At 39.1% G+C, this 19,720-nt stretch overlaps 1 protein-coding gene across 33 annotated transcripts in view; it reads left to right on the forward strand.

Annotated features, from left to right (window-relative positions):
• Nucleotides 1–19,720, forward strand: part of ptprsa (protein tyrosine phosphatase receptor type Sa) — a 208,282-nt gene that overhangs the window by 176,659 nt on the left and 11,903 nt on the right. For 17 of the 33 annotated variants that reach the window (XM_047805163.1, XM_047805173.1, XM_027159581.2 and 14 more), the window contains 7 exons: nucleotides 2,612–2,659; nucleotides 5,669–5,766; nucleotides 10,098–10,221; nucleotides 12,051–12,226; nucleotides 14,944–15,063; nucleotides 17,437–17,591; nucleotides 18,794–19,079. In XM_047805163.1, the coding sequence (XP_047661119.1) occupies nucleotides 2,612–2,659; nucleotides 5,669–5,766; nucleotides 10,098–10,221; nucleotides 12,051–12,226; nucleotides 14,944–15,063; nucleotides 17,437–17,591; nucleotides 18,794–19,079 (1,007 nt within the window). The remainder of the gene's footprint in view (nucleotides 1–2,611; nucleotides 2,660–5,668; nucleotides 5,767–10,097; nucleotides 10,222–12,050; nucleotides 12,227–14,943; nucleotides 15,064–17,436; nucleotides 17,592–18,793; nucleotides 19,080–19,720) is intronic. The other 16 variants (XM_047805214.1, XM_047805219.1, XM_047805225.1 and 13 more) reach the window with 1 other exon arrangement.

Raw genomic sequence — 19,720 nt, forward strand, 5'->3', positions numbered from 1 at the left:
ACACATCACATAACATGAGTTGAGCACGGAAGCAAATCTTCATTTACACACGTTACGTGCAATTCCAACAAAAAATATTCTTATAATTCTGTCAAATTATAAAAAGTTAAAAGGTTAGTGTTCTTTTATTGCCGTTAGCAAGTTTTAAATTTCACCTATCAACGAAACCTTGTCTCAATTAGCTGGATTAATTTCTGACAAATCTATAAAAAGTTAGCTTTTGATCTGTTTATAGTTTATATATTATCTGGTTATCACTTATGTTATAGCAGCAGTTACCAAGCAGCTTCAACTCCTCTGTCATGGAGATTCCAGCTTTAAGTCTTACTTTTACAAAGCAGAGTCTTTATGAAATAAACAAATAATAAAATCCCCTTACAGAAAAGATTTCCATGTCAACAATTTATTAAGTTACAATACAACTAATACTCAACTTTAGGTTACGTTGAGTGTCTGCCATCTTAAAAGTTTCTTTCTTTCTTTCTTTCTTTCTTTCTTTCTTTCTTTCTTTCTTTCTTTCTGTATGCTGTATGTTCATGTTAAAGAACAGTCTGTTTTTTCATCCCTGGAGCTTCATATCTGACCACTTGTTCATGCCCGCATGAAATTGAAATCCTCCCACTAGCATTCTGGGAGTATTTGTGTGTGTGTCCTGTGGGTCCTGGTCTAGATGCAAACCTCTAATCTCAGCCAGATTCAGTGTGAACCTTTCAGGCACGCATTCAGAAAATATTCTAAAAATACATCAGGAATAGAGCACCTGGAATTCCTTTCTGTATTTGTATCAGTATCACATTATCTGTTGATTCACTTTTCATATTGAGCTCCATCCTCAGTGTGGACGTGTGTGTGCTGCTGATGAGCGTCCCAGTGGGAGAAAGTCCACCATTATTCTCTTTAAGCTCATTTGTGTTGGGGCTTTAGGAGGGGATGTGGCAGACTAATGAAGGGATTCCTCTCTCTCTATCTCTCTCTCTACCACATACACACTGTTTCTCTCTCTTGCTATATCTCTCTCAAATTTGTCTCTTTCCTCTCTCAACCTTTTATTCTTATTGTGTCACTCTGCAATTGTGATTATTTCTCTTCCTTTCCAACTCTGAAGGCAAATACACTTCCTTAAGTTTTATGAGACAGGCACATGCACACACACACGCATGCACGCACACACACACACACACACACACACACACACACACACACACACACACACACACACACACACACACACACTATAAGGGATGACATATTCAGACAGAAGTTTTGTGGATCCTGTCTCATCCTGTCTGTAAAGACTGGGATATTCTTCATTCAGTCTTCATTCTGCTTGTCCTCCTTGCTCATTAATAAACTTTGGTTTCTTCAAAAATCTTCATTCACACTCTTTCACATCGAAGAACAAGTCAACCAAGGACATGTAGATTCCCAGATATCCAAGGTTTGATAAAAGACAAAATGCCTCAGGTGGTAAATGCTGCATTTTAATATTAAGTGCGATTCATGCAGTAGACATACAGTAGGTGTCATCAAGTTCTTCCTACATAAAGTGCTGTTCAGCATCATATCCTTAGCTCTGACTTTTTCATTTCTAAAAACATGAGTTACAGATGTTCTTTATCTCATTCTTCATGGTCTTCTTCTGTATAAAACAAGGTTCTATATACTCTAACAAATAAACAGATTTTTGTTTTTTATTTAAAGTGTAGGCTAAGGTTTCCTTTGTGTATAGAAAGTGTTGCACTGTATCCACTCATCGTACATTTCACCCTAGCAAGCAACAGAACGAGAGGAAGCCATTCATCTTGTGTATACCAGCAAACACAAAGCCATGGTGTCTTCAACAACACAAGCACATCACTTAAATTCTATGCTAATTAGAGATCATGAGATGCAAAAACACAAATGATTGTTTTGAATGATTATTGTGCCTCTGCTGAGTGTATGTAGAAAGTACAGTCAGCTCGCTTTTAATTCAAATCCAATTCAGATCACTTAAGTTTTATTTGTGCAGAGCCAAATAAACTATGGACATTGTCTCAAATCAGCTTTTCAGAACATAAGAAACATAATACAAACAGTTAGAAAGATTAATATCATACAAAAGTTCAAGATTAATATTACATATTATTTAAATACATATTTAAATGTGTTTGTATTTATCTCCAATGAACAAGCCTGAGGTGACTGAGGCGACTGTGGCAGGAATAAACTCCATTAGATGACAGAGGAAGAAACCTTGAGAGGAACCAGACTCAAAAGGGAACCTCATCCTCATTTGGTTGACACTGAAGAGTGTCAACCAATTTTTTTACATTGATTAGAGCTCTATGTATTTTGTGCTTAGATCCAGATGTAGCTACTATGGTTTTTACTCAGAACAAAAACAAAAAACTGAACAGGCCATGCCCACAACAGACTGTTTGGTACGTTGGTACAAGTGACATGAGACAAACCTACCCCATTCAGTCCAAGCGTAAGGGAAGTGATGACTATTTTGTGGTTTGTTTTGCATATTGTTTTACATGATTATCAGTGTAATCCATTTTAATCTTTTTTACTTGCATATTAAGAGGAGTTATTGCCTTCTTTTCTTTTGTGCTGTTCTTTACAGATTCTGGTCTGAGCAGCCCTCTAAGCGAAGCCACTTTTGACTATGAAAGTTAGTTCCTCCTGTGTTTCTGCTTTGCGCATTGTTCCTGCTTAAACACATCTCTTTTTTCCTCTTCACAAGTCACCCATTCAGCACTAATTTTTTTGTAACAGCTTTGGTTGCTGGATTTGTCCTTCCCCGGGCTGATGTGTTGCCTATTGTTAATCCACTTTAGAACCCTGATGTCACTGCTCGTGTGGGGATGAGGGGCTTTATTCACTCCTGTGTGTGTGTCACACTGTGCACCTTCTCCCTCACTTACACCCCCCCCCCCCAAACACACACACACACAGGAGAAAACTAGTGAAAAATGAAGACTTTCTTTTTTATATATAACTGCACTCACACAGGGAACAATCCAAGCTGTTTCTGCTCATTATCAAAACCTGACCTAGAGTGTGGAAATGTGTAAATGTGGGGGAGGGAAGGCTGTTGTTTTTATTGCATTCACTGATCGCATCTTGATACCATGGGATAAAAGGAGGACAGAGAGAGAGAGAGAGAGAGAGTGAGAGCGAATATTCTGTGAAAAAATGAGGGGGATAAAACCTGTCCTTGAAAAAGACGAGCTCTGTCAGTCTGATATTGAATATCCTTCAGATAAATACCCACGGTCCTCAGAGGTGGGAAAAAGAGCACTGTTATTTGCTGCACTGTGGAGTGGAAATACGTGTTAAGCAAAGGGAGTAAAATGAATGACACCCTGGGAAGAAAAAAGGACGACCAAAGATACAAAGGGTGAAAAATTGGTGGGAAAAGAATGGAAGCCGGTAACTTTGTAGTAAAGATAGCATTCAGTATTATTATTATTGTTATTATTATTAATACTGAAATGTATTAGAAGGATAAAGGATAAAATGAGCATGAAATGTAACAGTGCACGTTCTCCGTCTCAGCCCAGAGACCATGTGGCATTTAGAGCAGAGCGCTACGAATGCATGGGAAATTGAGGACAGCTAATGTGATTATGCAGATTATGCATGCTTAATTAAATCACAGGAAGTTTCGGGGGGGGAGATGTCAACCTTTAGCCAACTTCTGACCTCTCGCTCTCTCTTTCTCTCAACAAAACCCAGAAATGGCTAACACACAAGCCATTGAATAACTGTTGATATTAGGATTAACTTGCATAAATAGGCAAATAAATGAATGTCCTCGTCCCCCTTGTTTCCTATTTACATGGGCAGTGTTGTGCTGGTAATGGGATTAACTCCCAGCATGCTCAGCTGGCATTGGCCTCTCTCTGGTTCATGGCTGAAAATATCATGCTGTATTTGTGTTAAGCGGGTGTAACGGTATGTCGTTCATAATATCAGTACTAATGACTGCCTGAGCTGTTGGTTTAAGGGGTCAGGAGGGAGTTAGGTCATACTGCAGCTTGCTTAGCTTTGGCTGAAGTGAAATGAAGCAGCGTGCACATGCAGTGTGTGACCTCTGAAACTGTCCCAGCCCAGGCCAGGGCTCCTGCACACACACACACACACACACACACACACACATTTTCATTCATTTCTATAGTAAGAACTTGGAGACTTGCAGAGTGCGCACACACAAACCACATAACACAATAATACAAATGTATATAATCATTGATTTGATGATTTTTTTTCTGTAAGGAGATGTTCAACATTTCTGGACAAAGTCTCCAGTTTCAGCACATTTTTACATTTTCGACATAGAAAAGACTTCAGAACAAAAGGCTTCATTTATACCTGCTTGAATCTTCCACACTATAAAAACAAAGCTACAAATGGATAAAAAGTATGTGCCATTCATTAATAAATACAAGATACCAGCAGCTTGCTGTGGTATAAGAGGAATAAAATACAGATACGCTGTTATGGCAAAAGATTATAAAAAATTATGCTTCTTTTCCTATAACATTAAGCCCCAGAATGTGTTCTTCCTTCCATTTCGAATGCTGTAATATCGTAATTCACTTTATTTGAATTTCATATTGAAATTCCAATTTCATCCAGTGAATTGAATTACAGAAATATTAATTTCTACTGTGTGGTTATGGGGATTTAATTTTAGAGCAAAGTAAATGATGGTGTAACTTCCCAAATCCTTTAAGTGCTAGAGAAGCTGATCTACCATAAAACAGGGGGAAAGGAATATTACAATTAGTCTAATGCAAACATATAAACAACAGTAACTGGCAATGGCTAAAAGTTTATTAAAACAGAGTGAAAAAAGGAAGAGAAGTCTTTTTGTTGAGTCTCCTTTTGAGCCACTCAGACTAATTTCTTTCTTTCTTCCTTCCTTTCTTTTTTTAATCTGCTAAATGATTTAGTCAATACATTCTTTCGAGAACACACCTCCATCTTTCCTCCTCTGAAAAAAAAAATAGGAAAAGTTGGATTCCGGATCCACATTTGATTACATTCATTAAATATTAGTGGATTGGGAGATGCTCTTTGCAGCATGGGAAATATTTCTCAAAGCCAATTTTGGATTTGTTTCAACTCATTGATTCCCTAAATCAGTTTGAGAAGAGGGTATTTGTCAACAGGAAAGACTGATCCACTTTTTTTGCTTGCGCAGAGAGACATATGGCTGTGTCTATGCTGCACATATCAGCCGTGCAGAGAGCAGCCATCCTGCTCTGGGGTATTGTTTTTTTTCTCTCTTTTTATTATCATAGAGCCCCAAAAATGAATTTCATCAGTGTGCTATTGCGAAGCTATTAAAAGTCACTTTTCCCCATAGCATTAAGAAGTAATTGGTCTGTGGTTTCTCCGTCACCTTAGCAATTGCCCATAGGTCCCCTCCTTTATATCCTTTGGATAAAGGCACTAGGGTTTTGTGTGTGTTAGAGCCCAGAGTGAGAAAAAATGCAGAGCTCTGGCCTGGTCAGACAACAGCCCCTAACACCAGCCGCTATTTTATATCTTATATGTCTGGACTGACGTTCTGAATCCCTCTCACTCATACACACATACACACTGATAGTCCAATCCTTTGTTTTTTGCTGTGTTTTTGACTGCATGTCTTTCTCTACTGGTGCTGATATAGGAATGATGAACCATCCGCCCATCCCCATCACAGAGCTGGCAGAACACACCGAGATGCTCAAAGCCAACGACAACCTGAAACTCTCACAGGAGTACGAGGTGAGCCCCTAAAATAACGTTTTAATGCTCGTCCTGGATTTCTCATTAGTAACATCATCAGTGTCATTAAACAATTGAAATCGAACTGTATTTTGCATTGAGACTGTGCCAGCAATAACAATGTCTGCAGAGCACACAGCTGCTAATACTTACAGGAATAATAGAGCACCAACCAACAAATTAGTACCAGAATCAATATTTTAATAAAAAACAACAACATTTGTGTTTCTCAATGTTTTATAAGCTGAATCAAGCAATGACATTTAAACAAAGAGCTAAAAGCTGCTGTTACTCATCAATTTAATAACGTTAGGGGAACCTCTACCACAGCACGGTTAAATGTTAAATTATTATTGGTCACAAAGTTCTTTCTATTACATAAATGTTAGTATTAATACGTTTGTTTCGGTGTTCATTGTTTCTTTAGTAACACCTCATATGGAAACAAAAAAGTCAAAAATTGTGGATGTGGTGATGTTTATTTAACATTTGTGGGTGGAGTCTTCGTTGTAAATAATCTCTGTCTCAGTACCGCTGTCTGTCTCTGTTTTCTCACTACAAATGACAGGCTGCACAGTGCGTGTGTGTGTGTGTGTGTGTGTGTGTGTGTGTGTGTGTGTGTGTGTGTGTGTGTGTGTGTGTGTGTGTGTGTGTGTGTGTGTGTGTGAGTTGGTGTGTATGTGTGTGTGAGGCTGGTGAACCTCAGTTATAATGTAGATATAACGTAGAACAGAAACTCTCACAGCTTTAAATGTAAGTATAAAACTGATGTCATTGTGCTGTTATAGAAAATGAATGCTCTGGTGGGGTTGCAGCACTCATTTAAAAGAAAAAATATTTTACTTATGAATTACTGTCATTGCTAATGCTTAATTTGAGGATAGTACAGTGTGTAATTACTTCTGGTTATTACTCTGGAAAAAAAGTCATTGGTTAGTTTTTACCTGAAACTTTCCTTCATTTTCTAAAGCACTGACATCATCTACAGGTCATGTCTAATAAATGGTTGTCCTCTCATGGCTCATCCTGAAGCTTTGTATCTGTGTGAACTGAGTCAGAGAGCTGAGCTGGTTTCAGAGATGCTGCTTAATCTTGAAATTTAATAAAGTAATCATATTTTCTGCAAAATATTTCCGGTATAAAACCATTAATCGTTGATGGTACCATGATAACACATTGAACTAATTATTCACACAGCCCCCATTAAAATAAATTGTAAATAAGAATGAGGGGGAAATTACTGTCTGAAAATAAGCTCAATTTGCATGGCAGCAGAGAATCGCTGGTCTGGTGAAGGAATTACCGTTTTACTGGTATACGTCTGATTATGAGCAGCAGTGCTGATGCTAATACTGTTCTCAAACTGAATAAATAGCTAAAAGCAATAGCAAACTGTCATTTTCTTGTAATTTGTGTGTATCTGGGCACAATGACGAGGCGAGAAACATCGCTGGCTCACAGCCTCAGGGCCCCTGCTTCCATCCTGAGCTTGGGTTATTGTCTGTCTGGAGTTTCACATATTCTCCATGTGTTTGTTTTCTCTGGTCTCTCTTCCCAAAAACATATTAGTATTTGATTGTCTACAGAAGCTTGCAGGAAAGACTCTGGATCCACTGTGATCCTCACCGGGATGCAGTAGTTACTGAAAATCACTGTGTACAGTGCTGCCCTTGCTCTGTTCAAAAGGATAAAGGGATAGGACATCATCTCTGCGTTAAATGTGTAGAGAAATCTAAAGTGTGTGACTTGGGTACATAAGCATAGCACAGCAACATTCCTCATATTCAGCTGGTAATTTAACACCTACAGTGTTCACTTAACACAAACAGAGGCTTGATTGAATACCGTAAGAGTTACTTCACTCCTGTAATTAAACACTGGGGATTTAATATGTTGTTTTTATGAGTCATGTTAAGACGTTTTTTCTCCCCCACTAGTTCGCCATCCATTGAATGTACAGTACTATGTTATATCAACAGCATTGACTGTCCTCCATCTCATTTATGAGTTCATGGCAGAGTGAACACATGTCCCATAAAGAGGATAGTCTTATTCAGTGGAGCTCAACGTTTTGAACACGAACTGAGCCTAAATGTTGGTTTTTACGACCGCGTCATAAAGTAGCATCATTAATCAAGTCCATTTTTTTCTATTATATAGAAATCAATGTGCTGTGATTCGTTAATGTTGGCTGCACAGGTTTGACTGCTGCAGTAAAAAAAAAAATGCCGTAAAATGACAAAGTCGTCCTCTGGAGAAGACACAGAAACACATCATAGCCACACATCACAGCCCAGTGAAGGAAGTGCCACTGCTTGTATGGACTCTCTGTCTCTTTCCTTCTCCCTCCAGAAAAATAAATGACCGAATTAAACGGAGAAGTGTAATTTTAATTTTGTTATTTACGTGATGAATGGCTGCTCATCGGGGCGCCTTAGTGTGCCAAGCGGAGCTCTCTGGTTCCTGAGTGATTGGTTTTTAGTCGCAAGCTGTGAAGGAGAAAGATGAAAGAGAAAGAGAGAGAGAGAGAGAGAGGTAGAGGGGAGGAGGAGGGAGTAATAACCTTCTATTTTTTGTAGCTCTTAAGGTCGGGGTGAGAAATCCCATTTCACAAGAGCCAGTTGTTCAAACTGTGTATTTCTGTTCAAATCCATGATTAAATTTGATTGATATTGATGATCTGACTTGAGGATGTTAGAGAGGGGGAAAAAAGATGGAGATGTGAGTGCAGTCTGTTCTGAGAATAGAATCTTTGCCACAAAATGCTTTTCTAGATCGGAAGATTTTCTCCTTGCTTATACATTTTTGTATATAATTATTTGGTTAGAACAGGACAGGATTTTACTTCTGGTACCTCATCTACTCTAGGCCCCATGTTGTACCTTATTTTGGGCCAAACTGCAGGTAGCTATCATTTGTATCCCTCTTAGTAATGGTAAATTATTCCGGTGTCATCCAGGGCCAGAAGTCTGGACACTGGGTATGTTCTCCGGTTAGGAGGAATGATAAGAGACTGTCAATCAGAGAATCTAGTCATGGGTGTCTGTGAGTTCATGTATGTGGAGGAGGATAATTAGTGGTTCCTTCAATAAACGCTGCATGAGTGGCTCAGGTGCCTCAGAGGAAGCTTGTGTTAGCCTTTACCCTCCCTAGCTGCAAGCTGTGATAGCTAGCTTGTAGGTGGGAAATGTGTATATATATATATATATATATATATATATATATATATATATATATATATATATATATATATATATATATATATATATATACATACATGGGGTATAAATGGCAAACCCAGTGGTCATTAGTTTGCATTAGATCTTCTAGCATTCCAAAAAACCTTTATGAAACCAAGGAATCCTTTTATCAAAAAGCATAATACAGATTCTGTCCTCAGGTATGGCCATAAACTTGAGAGTGATAGCAATGCTTGGCAGTGTTCCCTTATCGTTTATATGCTGCCTGATGCTGCAGAATGTCTTCAGAATGCTTCTGCCTCAACTATCTGAAGAATTTGGCCTCAAATTTGGCCTCACATCAGGTTCAGTCCAAACATCTGAGTCTAAAACTCAAAACATTTATCACTGTAATTTACACTAATTATACTAATGAAATATTTAAACAAATCTGCATTGTGAATGAACCATGTGGCTGATTGATCGTATTGACTCTATCCTGCACAGTCACTCTGTAGTGATGTGTCCCAGCCAGCAGGGGGCATTTGGCGAGAGTCTTGGCAGTTCATGTGTGAACAGGTTCCCATAATCACAATGGGTAAAACTGCTACATCTCCTTATTGGTCTTTATTTAGACCAAGTTTCATTTTGCACGACCACAACTGTAAATTAAACATCCTTCAAGGCCTAAAGATGGGCAGGAGAGAGAGAAAGAGAGCGCATTGGGAGAGTGCAAACTCAGAATTGTAATGGAATAGTAAATTACCCCAACAGGGAATAGAATATTTATGCAGAAATTCTTATATAGCAAATGTGATGGCATTTATCTTGCAAGCTTCAAGGCAGTGAGAAACCCCCTCCTCTTCTTCCCACCCTTCTTCATTTCCTCCTCAGGGTGAAGTGCAGAATACTTTATCAATATTTCCACTGATATTATTCACTGTCGTGGGGGTGATCTGTCTTAAAGTACCTGGCTAGATACAGGTGTATATATAGGTTATACCATAGCAGACTAACGTTTAATTAAAGGGCCACTTGGATTGTTTTTGTCACCGATATACAACTCTCTCTGTTGCTGTGTGTTTGTATTTACCCTAATGTTATTGTAATACAGCATATCCTTGAGTGGTTCATCTCCTTCTCTTCCTTCAGTCTATCGATCCAGGACAGCAGTTCACCTGGGAGCACTCCAACTTGGAGGTCAACAAACCCAAGAATCGCTATGCCAACGTCATTGCCTATGACCACTCTCGCGTCATTCTGGCTCCAATTGAAGGTGAGAATCAACAAAACTACACCACCCACAAAGCCCTCATTTGTTTTCACAAATATGAAATTTACAAGGATTACATAGGAAACCCAGCTTTGAACTGATAATCTCATCAAATGAACTGTTATTCTTGCCAAATCCAAATGATCTATTTAAGTCATGAGTGCTAGTCAAGACAGTGATAGACAGTCGTGTCTGAGGAGCTGCTAGTCTAGTCTACAGTAGGTCAAGGAGAGGCATCCGATCATAAGCCAGCTAAAAATAATATAAAGAAACTTTGGGAAAGATGATGTTTTATGCTTTGGGACTTGATGTTTCATGACTGAATAAAGACTGTTTTTCTTTTCCTCTTCCCAATTTTTCATCACTGTTTCTTATTTTAATTTTTTAGTCTCATTTGTGCTGCACTTCCTCAACAGCCCTATTAAAGCCAAGCCTTAACACAGCGTAACGGAATCATCCCAAAGACAGTGCAGTAAATACATAAATTACTCAAGTCTGAAATTTCTATTTTACAGCACGGTGATTTTGCTATTAGTTGCAGCAGTGGAACGATTCATGCACGTATTTGTCTTTTGCTCACTGAGCTATGACTAAAGCTGCGCACGTCGTCAGACAGAGTAGACGTGTTTTAACGTCACACTCTTTCTTCCTGATTGCTCGTTTTTGCCCGTTTCTCTGTTGTCAAGGAGTGCGAGAGATGAACCAAGTCGAGAATTTCATTGCACTTTGTTTAAGCATGAAAACAACAATTTGGCAGTGCAGTCTCGTGTTTGTTGGTTCTGAGTGTATAATTAACTTGGCTGTGTCTTTTGTTGTTGTTTTATATTATTCTACAGAGTTTTGAATTGGAAGATGACCGCAGAAAGCAGCAAGCACTGAAATGTTTTTTGTGTTCTGTTGTCAAATTACATTCGCATTTATTTATTTGAATGTTGTTTTTTCATGTGGGCAGAATCTAATCTCAGTGGTTAAAGGCAATGTTTTAAGGGCAGGCTCAAGCATCAATAGTGTACTTAGTCATTTTCTCTGGGACAGGAGTGTTTGAGGAGTGAAAATCCAGCTATCTAAATTTTCTTACAAGCAAACAGTTTTAACTTAAGTTTACACATAATCAAGTATTAGTATTAAAAAGTGCTCTAATTACACAAAACCAGCTTTAGCTACATTTGCACTGAAAATCGAAACTGCTTTCATAGGCGGTAAATCATGTCATTATTTTATAAATATGTTTAAATTACTTATTAGCAGATCCAAAAAACGCATACACATTGAGGATAAAGGACCACACAGTTGTGCTGAAATTCAAGGTATAAACGTTCATAAATTGTATGCAATTGTATGAGGCTGAACTAGTTAAGCAAGTTAAGTATTTTAGATTTTTGTGCTGGTCCCTGATCATTGTGTTATTCCTTTCATCTGCAGTGCGCTGTAGTGTAGGCCATGGAAAAAAGGGAAGCTGCTTTAGGGGAAATTTACAGCTAGCTGGAGGTGACAGGCTGCCATGGCACAGAGCTTCGTCTAATTCCAGCTTGTAGCACCATCTGAATCAGGCACTAAATCACACCACTATATGCCACGGGCCACCAGATGAGAGAGAGAGAGTGAGAGAGACAGAGAGACTCAGGCGTGATGGCTTGTCTTCATGGGAATTATTTTGTATAATGGATAACACTGCTCAGCATCATGTCAGTGCAGCCCAAACCTTGGTTTCTCACCAGTTCCCAGAATAACACAGAAACCACAGCTACTGTTTCAGCCCCAGCTCAGTAGTTTTGGCTCAAGCATGTCTAACCAGAGCGTCCACCATTTTTTTTCCTACTCTGCATTCCCAGGCATCGCAGGCAGCGACTACATCAACGCTAACTATATTGACGGCTACAGGAAGCAGAACGCCTACATCGCCACACAAGGGCCGCTGCCAGAGACATTCGGGGATTTCTGGAGGATGGTGTGGGAGCAGAGAGCAGCTACTGTTGTCATGATGACTCGCTTAGAGGAGAAGTCACGGGTAAGACTTGTAAAAGACCATATACCTGCATTAATATACCTTACATACTAGAGCATTAGAAGGTTATCCAATTCTTTTCTGCACGTTCTTTACTTTTCCATGTAAAGGAAATGATCTAAATCTAGTGATATGAATTCTTCTTTTTCTAATACAGAAATATTTTGTAAAAGAACTACTAAGCTTTAAATTATTTAAGTTTTCTCTGAATACTCGAAAATACATAGAAAAATACATGCCAGATATAAATAATATGATAAAGTATAATGAAATATATATAATCAAATATAAAACTAACAAACTTTTCAATTTCTAAACTTTCTGAATTTCTGTTCTAGAACTGCATTGATTTTTCTTCTATTCTTTTTTCTTCCACTGAGATCGAAACCGCAATTTGTTGCTGGTATCAACAGTAAAAATGAACTATAAAACTAACATTTCCAAAGGGGTAAAATAATCAGCAAAAAAGTTTGGAATTTCTTTCTCAAGGAAAAGACAAGAACCCTGGAAGGGAAAGCTGTGGGAAATAAAATATTAAGCATTTCTTTCCTGCAATGTGACACATTTTTGAAACTGCATTCTCAAGAAGGAATAAAACTTTGGACTCTAGTCATCAGTGTAGTCGATCCTGGAGAACTGTTTACTTCCTGCACCAACACTGGCACCCATGTTGGAAAAGGTGGTGACATTCATGTTAACATTGCTGCATGCGAGTCCATGTCACCGTCACTGCTGCACAAGCTGCCGACTTTTCTCTTGTTTAATGATAGCTGTGTGGTGGGGAGGGAGGCGAAGCATGGCATCATATGACTGCTTCCTATGTTCTTTTGTAACCCTCACGTGAGTGTACGTTGTCAAAACTTCCCAATACTTCAAGTTAAAAAGTTTTGTAACTGTGTATATGATACAGACTAAAACACGACAGAATTGCACTGTTCAGAGAAAATAAACAGGTTGCTCTTCTGTATATTATTTATTTGAACTTGAACAGTAATATTTATTTTTAATATTAATATTTATTTGTCTCATTTAATGTTGCAATACACATGCACAGTTACACATCTGTTAATATAGACACAAGATGTTTGTCATGGTACAGAGAAAGAGCAAACTTGAATCTTGAAGACCTCTCCGTCGGAAAAGCACCGACACTGGAGATTCCCTGCCATAATGTTAGATCAGTGTTAATGTGAACACTATTTTTGATTGTCTCCAGAAAAAAATCTAATTCAAATCCCCTTATGTTTATATGATCGTCTCTCGTACCAGTCAATGTGTGTTTTCACTGTAGTAATGTACATCTCAACATCACCTCACATTTATTTCTCTCTAAATCTTTAAATATATTCACTTTGTGTCATCTCAGAAGGAGAGAAACTGCTCTCTGATCCAGCGTTTTTCACCCTGTCATGGATAATAGTAGAACTTGTTGACATCTGTCTCTTGTATGCTGATCATGCTTTGTTTTCAGAGACAGCTGGTCAGAAACTGTTTAAGCAGTTCCATTAATGTCTTATAGTTTTATATAGCACTTTAGTTTTATATAGTACTTTAGATGACAAGAGTCTGGTGAAAAGCAAAGCAGTGTGGTTCACATCACACATGGACAGAAATAATCTTTGTACAAATGTCAGCTCTGGCTGAGCGAGAGAGAAACTAGTGTGTGCGGAAGGAGAGAAAGATCATAGGCGTCAATTATCTTTCACTTCTGTCCGGCTCACAAGCACCATCTCACACCATTTAGCAAATACGGAGGAAGACAGAGTAAGTGACAGAGAGACAAGTGGAGAGAGGAGAATCCCTCAGTGGGTGGCTTTTCTTTCACCAAATGCAACCATCCAGAATCCCAGCACCTTGGACACCTCATTTACTTGATACTCAACCCCACTTCTTCACAAAGAGCATTAATTAGAACCTGCTCAGCATGGGCTGAAATTATTCCACAAGAAGTCCTTCAACACATTACTCACAGGGGGTCTGTCGGTACACCAGGAACTTTTCCACATTGGTTCGACCTTGTGCCTGAAGATGAAATGATTGATGTTCAATTAGAGACATAATGTGATGTAAGACAAACATCATGCTGTTATAGAAAAACAGTCGCCATTATGGTGTATTTTTACCACCCTGAAGTGGATTAGCTTTTAGAGATCAATTCATAAAATACAAAATCATTAATAGCAGTTGTTTCCTTTCAGTCTTCTCACCTGACTTTCCCATATCAAAAAAATTCGTTACATCCCTGACTGTTACAAGGCACAGACACTGGAGACTCCTTCCTTAAATATTAATTGTTAAATAACAGCAAGTAACCACATCTCTCTTTTACCTCTCTCAAAGTCAATAAGATAAAACAAATGTAGCTTCTCGTGTTATGGACTGTAGATTTTGTTTGAGATGGTTAGAAGTGACGATGCCAAGGCACACACTGATTTGTCAGATGCTTCTCATTCAACTCATCCATCAATGTCTGATCAAGTCTGAGTATTTTCTGCATCAGTGTGCGTGAGGAGAAACTGGATATGTCCTATGACTCTCATCCAGAGTTCTGTTCGGGTCTTTTTTAACACTAAATTAATTTAGTTGTATTTTTTTCAGTCATGTCAGTTCAGGTGCTAGGAACTCTGGGTAAACTCGCTGGACTCTGTACTGGGCCTGTTTTATATTCAGAATCTTAATACTCATTCATATTCATCTTTTCCTCATGCCTGCATATTCAGATAAAGTGTGATCAGTACTGGCCGAGCCGAGGAACGGAGACATACGGCATGACCCAGGTCACCCTGCTGGACACCATCGAGCTGGCCACCTTCTGCCTACGCACCTTCTCTTTACACAAGGTAGGATTCGCCACTGACCGTGACATTCCGAGTAACACTCCTCGACACGTGCTGTTATAGGAAAATAATCCATGACGTGGAGGTGTGATGGGTTTTCACTCCAAGGTCAATAATTTACTTCCAACTGTTTTAAGCCTATTAATTTTTTTTTTGTTTATTGAATTAATTGAATACATTACAGTTTTTATCCATTTATACTTACATTTTATGTAGTGGAAAGTTTGTAAGTCAAGTTCCTGTCATCAACAAAAAACCCATGTTTGTCAACTTACAAAGAGCAGCCGACCAATCAGAATTGAGAAATCAAAAGTGTTGTGAGTTTACAGAGTTTTTGTTTAAAGAGTTTAAAAACTTTTTGTATATACTGAAGCAGTGCTGAATGAATTTAAAATGAATTCTTGCATTTCACATTTCACATTGTTTCTGTTTGGTCAAAGCCGCACTGAATAAATGAAACTGTTTAGAAATTTATAGCCTGATTTCCACTCTGCTTATTATCCATGATGGAGACATTATTAATACATGATCAGAGCCGCAACTGGCGCTAATATTAATGCTTACACAATATATTAGCATTAGTATTGTTGATGGGACATCAATCATCAAAAATCCTGGATAAAAGGCAAAAATCCTGGATAAAAAGCATCAAGAATCTCTATATTGAGATGTTTGTCCTAACTGATTATTGTGGAATTACTTCAAGTCATGGATTTAATAAATATTAGTTATTGTTAGTGTTCAACACTTAATTAACAGTTATTGTTAACTCCTGGCATTCATCGTTATTACATTAATTAGATTGAAGTTTAGTGATTAAAGTTTAATCTGTTTTATCTTGTTTACTCGAAACGGCTCAGCAGCCTTGTTGGAAGATATATTGTGCACACATTCCCTAGAGCTACCAGTTTTTCTACACTTTTGCTGTAATTAAACAACTTTTTACTTAAGATTAAACCTTTTCTTTACAATAAAGTGGACAAGAACCTGAGCCAAAAAATGTGAAACAGAAATATTTCCTTCTTGCTCAAATCCAGCAGGCTAAAAGCTGGTTATAAGCTTTATAGGCAGCAAAAGCCTTGCCTCCTGCCCCCCCCTCTCTCTTCCTCCATCCCTCCCTCGCTCTCTCTCTCTCTCTCTCTCTCTCTCTCTCTCTCTCTCTCTCTCTTTCTCTCTTTCTCCATCTCTCTCCCTCTCTCTCTTTCTCTCTTTCTCCATCTCTCTCCCTCTCTCTCTGTCTATCTGTCTCTTTCTTTCTCTCTCTCTTGCTCTTTATCTTCCTCTCTTCCTTCGTCCCCCAGTCCTTCCCCTCTCTCCACTCACTTGGCACTTTCCCTCAGGAGCTGGACACATTTTGCTCTGCAGGGGGCTCGACACACTCAGTCTGTAGATTAGGAGAAATAAACAGGAAGGCTAGATGTGAAGAGGTGAGGCGTGCCTAAAGGCTTTCTCCTGTCCTTCCCTCTGTGTGTACGTCACACGCACACACACGCACATACACACGCACACACACACAGATGTAACCTTTGTGCCATGTCTCTGTTCTAAGAAACACACTCAGGAGGTAATTGGCAGCCTGCTACGTGCAAACGCTTAGCAGTCGAGTAGACACAGAGTGAAAGGGGGCACTGGGTTTTACAGTCGCAGTGGAGCTGAATACAGATGCACAGTAAAAGCTTTCATGCTGAAGACAAATATTTAGTTTTTATTCTAGTGGAAAATATGAATGGCCCTTTTTTATTGAAGGTAGCTGCTGTCAGATCAGAAGAGCTTAAATTTCTGTTTTTATATCTTGCTGAGGACCAAATGCCCCAACAATAGACGTATGTGTCAGTATACACTTTGTGGGGACATTTAGCAAGTTTCAGTGAGCAAAGCTGTTCACTGTTTAAAACAAAAAAATACAAATGATTCTCTTTTTTTGGCTACATTTATGGTTAGATTTAGGTGTATTATAGCATTAATTAGCTGCTTTAGCAATTATGTCAGTGGAAGGTCTTCCCAAGGATAATACAAAGGCATATGTACTTTCACATAATCACAAAGTGCTGCAGAAGAGTGTAAAGAAAAACTAGGGCAAGGTGGATTTAATTACCTCGATTATTTATTCATTTATTCAGAGGAGCTTCTGTCAGGCACTAAAAAGTAAAATCTAAATCTTTGTTGTCGCTTTGTTTTTCTCTTTCAAGCTCACGGAGATTCTTTCTTCTCTCCATGACAGGCTTCAGATGAGTGTCCTTCTGTGTGTGTGTGTGTCTGTGTCTGTGTGTGTTAAAGCAGTCAAAATGATGCAGTAGTGGACAGGACAGAAGGACACATTTTGTTTAGTGAGTATGCGATGTATAGTTACATATTGTGCTCTTTCTGGCTCTACAGAATGGTTCTAGTGAAAAGCGTGAAGTTCGTCAGTTCCAGTTCACAGCGTGGCCGGATCATGGCGTGCCCGAGTACCCAACACCCTTCCTGGCATTCCTGAGGAGGGTAAAGACCTGCAATCCACCTGATGCAGGTCCCATCATCGCTCACTGCAGGTGAGATACACATTTTTATGTCACCTGTCACGTTCCACCAACCACTCATACACAGGCTACAGCCAGGGAGGGTAAAGGCTCATATGTGTTTCCTCTGAGAACCATGAAGCCAGCCAACTGCATTTTTAACAATCTGCTGCTCGTTCTGCATCTCAAGGCAGTGTCACTTTCACATCCATGACCTCACAGATGTCCACAATTGGCTAGTGTCAGTTTGCTTGACAGTGCAGGGAATAACACCATCCCTCTCACCTAGAGAACATGACCAGTTTTGCTCTCTTGACTCCTGGTGAACGCTTTTTACTTGCACCACTCAGGAACGTGAGACACACATGTAATGCTAGATTTTTAGGTTGCTTATGCAACTCTGTGGCACCTGATGCGTTACATGAAGTTCAGTCAGATTTTCAAACATTAATCTGAAGTTAGATTCAGATTAAACTATATCTGTATTGCAGGGATTGGCTTTCCTCATATATTGGATGGTCTGTACTGTACCAGGCATGCATCACTACCATTATTCAGAGTATGAGTTCATGTTGTTTCGTACATGTTGATACTGAGATCAAAATGAATAATCTGCTTAATATCAATCAATGACGATGTCTAGCTTTCAGGACTAAATATATTTCACTATAATAGGTTTTGAGATGCATTCCCTGTGTTAGTTTTCTTCCACACTTAATATGCGAGTGATATGAATAATTAATTATCCATTTTGATTGGATTTCCAGTGATGGATTTGATGTCACTTCAAAGAACCAAGTTTTTTTAGTCTCCTGTTGGTGGTGGTGATGCTCAGGCAGGATTTTATGGCTATAGTCAGGTTAGATTTTGGATATCTAACCTTCAGCTGCAGAGTTACAGTGACACAGTGAGACAGTGCAGAACAGCTGAGAGCATCTTTTTCTCATCTAAGTCCATTTATATGCTAAGTCTCCTCCTGCCTATGTGATAGATCAAGGCTAAATTTGGAAAATTGACTCTGACTTGTGACCCACTATAAACCCCACACCTGCACCGAGCATATAGACCTACAGTCTAAATATATCCCATGCCAGTGTGCACCTACTGGGAATTTATAATGATAAAATGAATCCTTAATAGGTAACAATGTAGGGTAGTTTTTCACTAAACTTCTTGCCAGCTGTGTGGTTCTGCTCTGACTCACTACTCACTCTGCATTATTTGTGTGTGTTTAGTGCCGGCGTGGGCCGCACCGGCTGCTTCATCGTCATCGACGCCATGCTGGAGCGCATCAAGCACGAGAAGACGGTGGATATCTACGGTCATGTGACACTGATGCGAGCCCAGAGGAACTACATGGTGCAGACGGAGGATCAGTACAGCTTCATCCACGACGCTCTGCTAGAGGCAGTCGCCTGCGGCAACACAGAGGTCCCAGCACGCAGCCTTTTCTCCTACATACAAAAGCTGGCTCAAGTGGAGGCCGGAGAGCACGTCACAGGCATGGAGCTGGAGTTCAAGGTAGCATGCTAATATGCATCAGCTCTAGTGTTTCTAGAATTAAGCCTGACTGACTCGAACAACACATTCTGTATTTGGTGGAAAGATGAGTACGGGGAAAATGCAGCAGAAGAACTACAGGATTTTCACATGCAGCTCTAAGTCCGTTAATAATCTGATTAAATAATCCAATCAGAATATAAAATCCATCAAATACACCTAAATTGGATTTAATCATATCAGCTTAATCCAAATTAAATTTCAATTTCAGGATCAGAAGAGCTGAATTCATATAACAATGTAATGATTAGGTAAACCTTTGAATCCTCTATTTTTTCCACTAAATAAGAACTGCATGCTCATTTGTGTCAGTGGGAGCAACAAAGACTATGAAGTGAAGAGAAAAATTTTTTGAATGGTTTCAAAATATACAAAGTCAGAGGTGAGAAAGGTCCAAAGCAACCATCTGCTCAAGAAAGTGTTTCCTCCGGATATCTCTCATCATGTCCAGAATGTTGTTACAGGACACTAATTCCACAAGTAACATGCATCTGCAGGCACTGAAGGGTTGGCATTTAAATGCTGATTTGTTCAGCAGCACAGATGGGCTCTGTCACAAATCACACACCATGCACTTTATTCTTCTACCATACTCAATGACA

The sequence above is a fragment of the Tachysurus fulvidraco genome, chromosome 2 (assembly GCF_022655615.1).
Source record: "Tachysurus fulvidraco isolate hzauxx_2018 chromosome 2, HZAU_PFXX_2.0, whole genome shotgun sequence".
In the NCBI taxonomy this organism is placed as follows: Eukaryota; Metazoa; Chordata; class Actinopteri; order Siluriformes; family Bagridae; genus Tachysurus; species Tachysurus fulvidraco.